This window comes from Microtus ochrogaster, chromosome 10 (assembly GCF_000317375.1).
Source record: "Microtus ochrogaster isolate Prairie Vole_2 chromosome 10, MicOch1.0, whole genome shotgun sequence".
Classification (NCBI taxonomy): domain Eukaryota; kingdom Metazoa; phylum Chordata; class Mammalia; order Rodentia; family Cricetidae; genus Microtus; species Microtus ochrogaster.
Genome location: NC_022016.1, coordinates 54,382,785 through 54,393,332, shown reverse-complemented (window position 1 = coordinate 54,393,332; position 10,548 = coordinate 54,382,785). Strand labels below are relative to the sequence as shown.

Genomic DNA, 10,548 nt, shown 5'->3' with positions numbered 1-10,548 from the left:
CTCCAGACCCGCCCTAGTGAGAGAGCCTTCCTTAGCTTCACCTAGTTGGGCTTTCCACCCACCCTACCTCACCCAGGAAAATCTGTCTAAAACATCATCTGGGAGATCCCAGTATTAACTCACCCCTCTAGGGATGCCCCTGGCTCAGCACTCCAGCAGCTCCCCTCTGCCATTAGGGTACCTAGTTTCCCCACAACCCCTGAGAGTCTGTGCCAGGCCACCCATCTTCTCACGCTCCTCTGACCCCACAATGCCCTCTGCACCCCAGTAAGTTTGTATTCGCTCTTGAGCCCCAGCAAGCCTCCAGCAGTTATTCCCTGTGCTTTGAGCGCTAGGCCCAAGTGAGTTTCCAGGGTGCCTATTAGACTCATCCGTTTCCAGGATGTCTGCTCCATTCCCGCACTCCCTAAAACCCTGGGCTACCTGGGAGGTGGTCGGGTCTCAGGCAAGCCTATGAAACTTTGTATTTATTATGTATACAGTGTTCTGTCTGCAGTCCAGAAGAGATAAATTACAGATGGCTGTGAGCCACCATGTGGTTGCTGGAATTGAACCCAGGACTCTGGAAGAGCAGCCAGTGCTCTTAACCTCTGAGCCATCTCTTCATCCCCCTCCAGGGTACCTAACCAGACTATCAAAAAAACTCCCTACAGTCCACACCCACAAGCACCACCATACCACTAGGGATTAATGGCCTGCACTGGAGTAACAGAAGCCTGGCTCTGACCCTCATACCAGCACCTCTGGCTGAGTCGGTTGCACAGGCCACTCCTTGGGCCATCGCAGAAGCCACTGACCAACCAGGCAGCACTGCTCTCCTCGAATCACTGTGGAGAGAGACCCAGCCTCCTCAGAGTAACAGAGCCAGACTTGGAGGCTTCAGAGCACGAGCCCTTCCTTAGGTGTTCCAAGGCCTAGGAATGCTCTGGGTCTTCTCCAGATTCCCACGGCATCAAGCCCTAGGACCGTTGCAGCAAGAAGAGAAGCATAGCGATGAGGCCCAGACTGTGAACAGGGGTCAGAGGGGAGCAGAGCAGAGAGCAGACGCTAGAAAGCAGGGTCCAGAGCCCAGCCCTTTTGGCTCCTTGACAGAACCCCTGCTCTCCAGCCTGCCCACCATACTCTCCAAGACCCTTATTCCCAGGCATGACATTCTACTCTCTCCCACGGTGAGGAGCACAGGACATGGAAGTCACACACATGGACAGGTGTGTTTATTGGGTGGAGTCTCAGAGACTCAGTAAGGCACGTGGTCTAGGAAAGAGGGTTGGCTCTGGAGGCCTGGAGCACAGGCCTTGGTGTGGGCACCCCAGTGCTCTGGGCCACTCTCCTTCCATGCCCTCTTCTGGGGACCCTGAGAACAGGAGCTACTTCTGCCCCAAGGGTGAGTGTGCATGGCCACGGGCAGCAGAAAGTGGGGCTTGATCAGAGCCTAATATTCCACAGACCCCAGAGGCACTGAGAATGGAGGGTCCCCTGACTCTGGCAGGTCCTGGAAGAGGGTGGGTGGGTGCGACCGAGGGTGGGCCGGCCCTCGTTGAGCCCCAAGGCACCAGGTGAGCGGGCTGCAGGGCCTTCTCAGCTGAAGTCTCTGTTGGGCAGGAGCAGGGGGGCCACCAGGGTCCACAGGTAGAGGAACAGCCCTGCCCAGCTGGCACAGATCTTCACCCACACAGAGGTCCACGTGCTGATCATCTTCCGGGTCTCACCAGGGCTGGAACACACCATCTGGCTCATGAGCTGGGCCCCCAATCCTGTGACCTCAGTCCTGTTCCCTGACTTGACGAGCCAGCTGACACAACTAAATCCAACCCTGGCTCTTACCCTGTACCTCCAATTCCTGTGTTTCACACTGGAGACACCCTGGCCTTGGGACCCTGGACCACAGAGCCAACCTTGACCTCAATTCCCATCTTGACCAGATGTCTAGGTTTTGACTTGACCTGCCTCTTGGTCCCTCACTCTGTCATCCTGAGCCAAGCATAGTGATGCTAATAATATAAGCACTTGGAAGGCGAGGCAAGAAGAACAGGAGTTAAGGACCATCCTTGGCTATATAATAAATCTGAGACCAGCCTGGACTACATGAGACCTTGTATCAAAAGCAAAACAAAAAAAGTCCAAGGGCCAGCGGCACAGGCCTGTAATCCCAGCCTCTCAGAAAAGTGAGGCAGGAGGATCTCAAGTTCAAGCATACTGGGCAACACAGAGAAACCCCATCTTCAGTATTTTGTCACCCAGTTCTCTGGCCTCACCCCTCACCCCTAAGGACTGATGAACTCTGACCTTAAGCCTTCCTGGCCTTGACTTTGGTCCTTAATCTGATGACTCAGCCTTGACCCCTGACTTAGCTCCTTGCCCCTCTACTGGTTTGATTGCATCTGAACTTCCATTTTAGCCAAATGAACTATCCCCGGATACATGATTGCTCCCCAATAGTCCTGACAAGATGCAGCTCCCCACTGTCCCAACCCCAACTCTAGACCTCTTGATTCCAATACTTAATTCCGTGGCTTCCATTCTGATTGCCGTACCCTAATCTTGCCTCTCCCTGCACCCCACACTGGGATCCCCCACAACCCAGCTCTGATTTGCAAACATGGTCACCCTGCTGAGGCCCAGCCCCACCTCCTGTTTGTCCATTCTGGTCTCTTAGCTAAAGTGTGAGAAGCTGAGCTGATGAAGACACAGCAGGGAAGCTAAGGCAGAAGGGTCGGTTTTGTGGGGGCCTAAGACAGGCTCTGCCACCTAGGTTTCCAAGCCTGAGCAGAGACCGGAAGACCCAGGAGGGGCTGGAGAAAACACTCAGGGAGTCCGCCCAGGGCTGGTTGGGTCCTCCCGCCCACCAGGCTGCCTCAGCGCACCTGTACCAGTTGGTAAGTGTCATCATGACATGCAGGGAGGCCAAGACCAGGCAGAAGTGGAAGAAGGAATAGCTGTAGGTGACACTATCCTGCTCGTTGTCGTAGGCGCGGCCCTCACTGATGGTCACCTGCTGCTGCTGTATCGTCTCCACGGGACACTCCTCTGTCTGCATTAGGCTGTTCACCTGCCGGTGGTCAGAGGACCGCAGACTGTGGGAAAGGAAGGCAGGCTGTTAGGGCCACTAACGGAGATGGGTAGACACAGCAGGGCGTGACTTGTGAGCCAGGGTCACAACACTAGACTCGGGTGGCTCAGGCTCCTTGGACGCCCAGGAGCCAACACAGTTCAATCTCTCAACACTACTCCGATCCTTACAACCCTGAGTAAAATACAGCTCTGTGAGCCCTTGATTCCCTCAAGTATCTCCCGAATGTCCGGTCCAGGGTATAAACTAAATAGTCACTTCACCACTTCTAGAACAGGTACCGAATACTGAGTACTGAGTACCAAGTACTGAAAGCACCAAACCAGGAGCTTCATTCATCAAGGTTCTGCTGGCTCAGTTTTGGTCACGAACTAGGGAACCTCAACCGAGAAATTCCTTCCACCAGATCAGTTTGTAGGCAAGTCTTTGGGACATTATCTTGGTTAGTTATTGATATAGGAGGACCCAGCTCAATGTGGGCAGTGCCACCCTGGACAGGCATAAGAAAGCCAACTGAGCAAGCCATGCAGTAAACCAAGAAGCGGTGGTTTTCCATGGCTTCTGCCTCAGTTCCTAATTCCAGGTTTCTGCCTTGAGTTCTTGCTCAGACATGTTTTCATGATGAACTGTTTCCTGTCTGGAAGCATAAGCCGAAATAAATCCTTGTCTCCCAAGTTGCTTTTGATCCATGGTGTTTATCACAGTGACAGAAAGAAGATTAATACAGGCTGTTTTTATTGGGTGGAGGGTGTATGTATATTTGTGCATGTGTGTATGTAGTGTGCTTGCCTGTAAGGGAAATGATGCATGTGTGTATGTATGTGTATGTGTGTGTAAATGTGTAGGCAAAAGGTAATGTTATGTTTCTCTCTCAACTGCTCATCCACTTTCTTTTTTGAAACAGGGTCTCTCACTAAACCTGGAACTTGACATTTCAGACACACCGGTTGGCCAGCAAGCTCCCGAGCCCCTCCTGTCTCGACCCTGCAGTGCTAGGGTACAGCAGTGTGCTGTAGTATATGCTGGGGTACAGCAGTGTTCTATAGTATATGCTGGGGTACAGCAGTGTCCTGTAGTATAAGCTGGGGTACAGCAGTGTCCTGTAGTATATGCTGGGGTACAGCAGTGTCCTGTAGTATAAGCTGGGGTACAGCAGTGTCCTGTAGTATATGCTGGGGTACAGCAGTGTCCTGTAGTATAAGCTGGGGTACAGCAGTGTCCTGTAGTATATGCTGGGGTACAGCAGTGTCCTGTAGTATATGCTGGGGATGTAAGCTCAGGTCCTCATATCTGCACAGCCTATACTTTCGCCCTGACTCATCAGCGCAGCACTCTGGTTGTTTTGTGTGACAGTCTCACAAGTCCAGGCTGGCCTGGACTATGTCACTATGTCGTTCTGAAACTCACAGCAATCCTCCTGCTTCTGCTTCCCAGGGGTGGGAATTGAAGGCATGAGCCATGTCTGGAAACTCTGAGCTTTGTTAGTCCTGGGCATTTGGTGTTAGCAACTGCCTTCGTGTTTGGGAAAAGAAAGCAGAGGGGAGGTCAGTGCAGAGCACTGGCCTAGCACGTGCAAGGCCCTGGCCGGATCCCAGAACTGAAAAGAAAGACCTAAAAATGCCATGGGCCCCCAAGGTGACTCAATGAGGTAAATGTCCTTGCTGCTCAAACCTGGTGACCCCGAGTTTCACCCTCACAACCCATGTAAAGGTGGAGGCAGAAAACTGACTTCACAGCCTTATCCCCTGACCTCTACATATGTGCCATGGTACATACACAACATGCACATATATGCACATATATGGTACATACTCATACATACACATCATGCTCATATATGCAGGAGTAATTTTTAAACGTCTGTGTTTTATTATCTGGGTGCTGGCCTTTCTTGAGCTCTTGGTTGGCTAATGAATAACTCAGTACATTCAACATTTTGGAATTTTACTTGGGAATTTTTTTTTTTTTACAGCTTGCACCTTAATACTTTGATTCTTTGCTGTTTCTATTGGCCCATAGCATTGTTCTAATAAATTCCATGAAAAAGTTTTCACGACAATAATAAACAGGACCAGGGACATGGCTCAGAAGGTCAAGTCACCTGCTGCCAAGCCTAGTGGCATAAGTTCAATCCCAAAGGAGAGAACCAACTAAAAGGGGCATTTTCTTGATTAATGATTGCTTAATCTATCATTATAGGGGAGAAGGGGAGGGGGGAAGGAGAAAGCCCACCCTATTGTGGATGACACCATTGTTGGGCAGATGAGCCTGGATTGTAGAAGAAAGAGAACTGAACAAGCCACCGAAAGCAAACCAATAGGCAGTATTCCCTCCGTGACAGAATGTGGCTGAGACACACAATCGTAATCCAAATAAGCCTTTTCCTCACCGTGTTGGTTTTAGTTACAGTGCTTATCACAGCAATAGGAAGTTCCCCAGTCCTCTCTCACTCCCCCACTCAGCACCCGTCCCGGAGCCCAAGTCCCTGGTACCTAATGAAGAAGGTGCACAGGATGAAGATGACAAGGCCCACGATGCTCGGAGCATCCCACCACACGGTGCTGTAGTCCTCCAAGTTCATCTGGCCTGTTCCATTTCTGATGGGCAGGTGAGGGTTGCATTTTTGGTCTAGGTATGGAACACAGATACCTTTAACCTTAGCTGACTGGATCTAGGAGCTAGGGAACTCTGAGGAGAGGCACAGAGCTGACCCAAGAGGACAGACAGACAGACACACTCACAGGGTGGCAGACACAATAAAGACAGCTAAACAACTCCAGGAGCAGATGGGGCCCTCCTGTCCACCCCCAGTACTGAGGCTCTAGGTGTCCCACACCCCTGTGATGTCCCTACTGGACCAGTGCGTGCCTCACACTCACCAGGGACGTTGGATAGGGCCGACCAGGTGACAAACATGGTATACAACGTGATGACGGAGGCCTGCAGCAGGCCTGAGTTAGGCTGGGCATCCTGGCAATGACAGTTCATGGGTAAGAGCTCAGCCCGCTCACCCCGCTAGAGCACCCGCCACTCCTCCCTACCCAAAACTGAAGCCCCAATTCTTTCTCTTGACACCCCAGATTACCATTACCCTTTCTTCGGCAAATGCTCGGGTCAGCCCCTCTCTAGTTTGCTCAGCTTCACCTGCGCCCTACACCCCACTGTCACACTCCAGACTCGGCAGCCCCCTCTTCTCCCACCTCACCTGGCCCCTCTGCCAGGGATGGTTGGGGCAAAAGGGGGGACTGGAGAGGGAAAATGAGACCCTGAGTGCCCCCCCACGGAAGCTCCTCCCCCACCAGATCCCTGCCTTTGCCCCACAAAGCTCACAAAGAAACTGGCTTCGTTCAACCTTGACTCCTTGCTGGATTGCCCCACTCCTCACTGCCTGCATGAGCTCTTGGTTCAAATCCCCACTCTGCAGTTTACTAGCCTTGGCTAAGAATCTGCATTTTGTAGAAGTAAGTGTGTGTGTGTGTGTGTGTGTGTATGTTGTGTGTATGTGTGTGTGCATGCATGTGTGTGTTGTATATGTGTGTTACATGTATGTGTGTATGTGTGTATGCATGTGTGTATGTTGTATATGTGTGTTACATGTATGTGTGTATGTGTGTGTATGCACATGACCATGGAGGCCAAAGACACTTCACCTGTCACCCCACAGGAACCATCCTTTTGTTTTTTGAGAGACAAGGATTCTCAGTGGGACCTGGTGCTTGCCAGTTTGGCTAGGCTGGCTGTCCCCACCTCCCTAGCTCTTGGATAATAAGCACACCTGACCTTTTTGACATGAGCACTGTTAAGAACCAAAGCCAACCTGCAAGCCCCACCTGCCCAAGAACCAGGTGACTTGCTAGAATTCTGGGAGTTGTAGTTCTTGGAAAATAACGGTCAAATGGGAAATACAGTGGCCATACAGTTTTGCCTTTTAAAAACCCCTACAAGGGGCCGGGCGGTGGTGGCGCACGCCTTTAATCCCAGCACTCGGGAGGCAGAGGCAGGCGGATCTCTGTGAGTTCGAGACCAGCCTGGTCTACAAAAGCTCGTTCCAGGACAGGCTCCAAAACCACAGAGAAACCCTGTCTCGAAAAAACAAACAAACAAACAAACCCTACAAGGGGCTGGAGAGCTGACTCGGAGGTTAAGAACACTGTCTGCTCTTCCAGAGGTCCCGAGTTCAATTCCCATGAATTGGTATCTCACAACCATCTATAATAGGATCTGGCGCCCTCTTCTGGCCTGCAGGTGTACATTCAGAGCACTCATAAAGCATAAATAAAATTTTTAAAAAAGCACTTTCTCAAAGATGCCTAGCTTGTAGATATGACAGCCAAATCAGGAGACCAGGAGCTTAGATGCTATCAACACAGGCCAGGTCTCTTTGACCTGTCAGCGCCTGTCCTGGGACCCAGCTTCATCCATAAAGTCCCACCTGCAAAGACACTGGGCCAACGGGCAGGCTCACCTGGACCTTGGGCAGGACGGCAACGATGGAGACGCAGACGCAGAAGGTGAGATTGAGGCTGATGAAGACCTTGCCCTCGTGGCAGGCGCCAGACTCGGTGTAGTAGACAAACATCAGCGCCACAGCAGCAATGGACAGCAGGTAGAAGAGGAAGGTAAAGAAGAAAAGGCCTAGGCAGCATGGAGATGAACAACAGCTCAGAATCGTGAGGCAGAAACAGGAGAGCCAGCTACCCCAGCAGGCTGCAGCTGCCCTCCTGCCATAGGCTTCAGTTCCTTGATGTGAGGCGAGGCTCCCCATGGCACCCTTGCGAGTTCCTGCCCAACCCAATCCATAATGACTCATACGCTGTAAGGAGGTGACTGTCACTCTAAGGACAGTAAATCAAAACAGGGTTGTACCGGATGTCACTGCACCGCTATCATCTGAAAGAATTTGCTGGTAGAGCTGGAGACAGCTCAGCAGTTAGGAGCACTTGCTGCTCTTACAAAGGACTGGGGTCAGCTCCCAGCACCCACATGGTGACTCACAACCATCCATGACTCCAGTCCCAGGTGATGTGTCACCCTCTTCTAACCTCCAGAGACACCAAGCACACACACACTGCACACACACACATGCGGACAAAAACCCACACACATAAAATAATTAAAGCCAAAATAATGTGCTTGTAAAGCCCACAAGACGATATAAGATACGAGAAATTCAACTTTTACGCTCCATTATATGTTTCACCCCCGCCTAAAGTTCTAGTTTGGGTTAGCCAACTTCAGCAGCCTTGGGTCTTGAATATGATTAAATTTTGAAATCTAGAAAAATGACTGATGAACGATCCAGCAATAAACCCAGGCTCCAATCCGAACTCAAAACATCCCATTTTCTAAAATAGTCTCATCAATTCTCCTCTTCTTCTTGTTGTTCTAAGACAGGGTTTTTCTAGGTAGCCCTGACCGTCCTGGAACTTGCTCTGTAGAGCAGGTTGGCCTCCAACTCACAGGGATCTGCCTGTCTCTGCCTCCTGAGCACTGGGATTAAAGTGTGCACCACCACACCAGGACCCTTACTGTGGTCAGGCACTGACACACACACGCATTAGTGAATATTAAAAAAAAATTGTTTTTAAAAAGTTTGAACAGAGTGCCCCGCATGGGCGCATAATAGTGATCCCAGAAGCCATGGGTTATTCAATGAGGAAGGGGGTGCCAATCTCCAGTCACAGTCAACCATGGCCTCATGGGCTAGCCTGGGCAACCTAGTGAGACTATGCCTCAAAATAACAAGAAAGAAGTGGGCTAGGGGTGTAGCTCAGTGGTACAGTGCTTGCTTGACTAGCATGCGCAAGATCCTGGGTTTAATCCCCAGTAATATTTTTAGAAAAGGTTGCTGGGCGGTGGTGGCGCACATCTTTAATCCCGGCACTTGGGAGGCAGAGGCAGATCTGTGTGAGTTCAAGGCCAGCCTGGTCTACAAAGCAGTTTCCAGGATAGCTGGGGCTGTTATATAGAGAAACCTTGTCTTAAGAAAAGGTTATACTAGCAAATTGTCATTAGTACGTGGCAAGATTGTCATTAGCTGCTCACAAAACAAGGGTCTTGTCAATAGCTCATGAGGTCTGATGATTGGACAGAGACCAGCAGGCTCAGAAAGGTGAGAAGGGCAATGAATGCTGGCCCGGACTTTCTTACAGACTTAGGAGAAGCGGAGGGGATTCAGCAGGGATTCCAATAGCCAGACATCACTTAAAGTATGGTTGAGCCACCACCAAAGGGCCTGGCACATTCCCTGTTCTGTGTCGTCTGTCTGTCGGAAGCTATGGATCTCAACCCCTCAGGGCCCCTCAGGCAGCTTCCCAGGGCCCATTCCCTCCTCCAAACTTCAACTCCAGACCCCATCCATCAGGCACCCAGCCCCTCAGTGTGGAGGCCAGCCTGGCACTGACCTGCATACCAGGCTGGGGAGTCACACTCCTCGGCCTTGCACAGCCACCGCTGATTCCAGGAGTGTGCAAAGTCGATGAAGAGGATCAGCTGGATGAGGATGAAGAGGAAGGAGCCCACGACGCCGAAGTAGAACCAGACTGTGGGGAGAGAGCAATGAGGTGGGTGGTTGGGCCGTAGGAGCGGCTACGGGGACAGCAGGTCCCCAGGGTTCCTAGCATGCCTTCACTCAGCGGCCCTCTCTCAAACACACAGACTCATGCAGTAGTCACTCGCGTCCTACTCTGCGTGGGTACATGAACAGAAGCAGAGTCCTCCTCTCTTGGCGTGGCTGAGTAGGGTCCAGGCTAGGTAGTCCCCCACCCCGAGTTACCCCAAGGCTTCAAAGCCCAGCACTAGGATGCTATCTAGTGAAGAAAATGCAGAGGGCTGCCAGCCACCTGGAGTCAGTGTGATGCCAAGGCAGAGCCACCCCCACCCTCCCACTCACCCCACCACCCTCCTTGCTGCCCCTCCCGTGCCCTCAGAGCCACCTACTCTTGGGAAAGGAGCCATCAGGGATGTAGAAGGCACCCACGGTGATACCCATGAGGATCAGGAACTTAAAAAACCAAAACCTGCAAGAGAGATGAAGGGGGAAGCTGAGTGGGGGCCTCGACAGAACCGGAGCGGAGGCAGCCCAGAAGCTCCACCCAAGGGACAGGTCCTAGGAGAGAGGAAGGGGCATACTGGTGACAGACAAGGTCTTCCCCACTCCTAGAAAAAACCTGGAACTCAGGGCAGGGGGAAGAACCAAGCGGCGAGACTAAAACTGAACTGTTGTGTGTGTAGCAACCACTACCATCTCTGAACTTTATCCTCCATTCAAAACGGATTTGAGTAGGGGTAGCTCAACAGGTGACTTGTCACGCAAGCATGAAGACCAACCGGTGATCTTCAGCCCTCCCATAAAAACCCAGACATGGGGCTGGAGAGATGGCTCAGAGGTTAAGAGCACTGACTGCTCTTCCAGAGGTCCTGAGTTCAAATCCCAGCAACCACATGGTGGCTCACAACCATCTGTAATGAGATCTGGT

The 10,548-nt window shown here is 51.6% G+C and overlaps 1 protein-coding gene across 1 annotated transcript in view; it reads right to left on the bottom strand.

Moving 5' to 3' along the window:
- Nucleotides 1-1,205: 1,205 nt before the first annotated feature.
- Nucleotides 1,206-10,548, bottom strand: part of Serinc2 (serine incorporator 2) — a 21,411-nt gene continuing 12,068 nt past the window's right edge. Inside the window, exons 4-10 of the mRNA XM_005353159.2 lie at nt 10,010-10,089; nt 9,475-9,612; nt 7,536-7,705; nt 5,950-6,040; nt 5,563-5,698; nt 2,865-3,074; nt 1,206-1,714 (exon numbers count right to left, since the gene is read on the bottom strand). Coding sequence (XP_005353216.1) covers nt 1,579-1,714; nt 2,865-3,074; nt 5,563-5,698; nt 5,950-6,040; nt 7,536-7,705; nt 9,475-9,612; nt 10,010-10,089 — 961 coding nt within the window. The 3' untranslated portion in view covers nt 1,206-1,578. The remainder of the gene's footprint in view (nt 1,715-2,864; nt 3,075-5,562; nt 5,699-5,949; nt 6,041-7,535; nt 7,706-9,474; nt 9,613-10,009; nt 10,090-10,548) is intronic.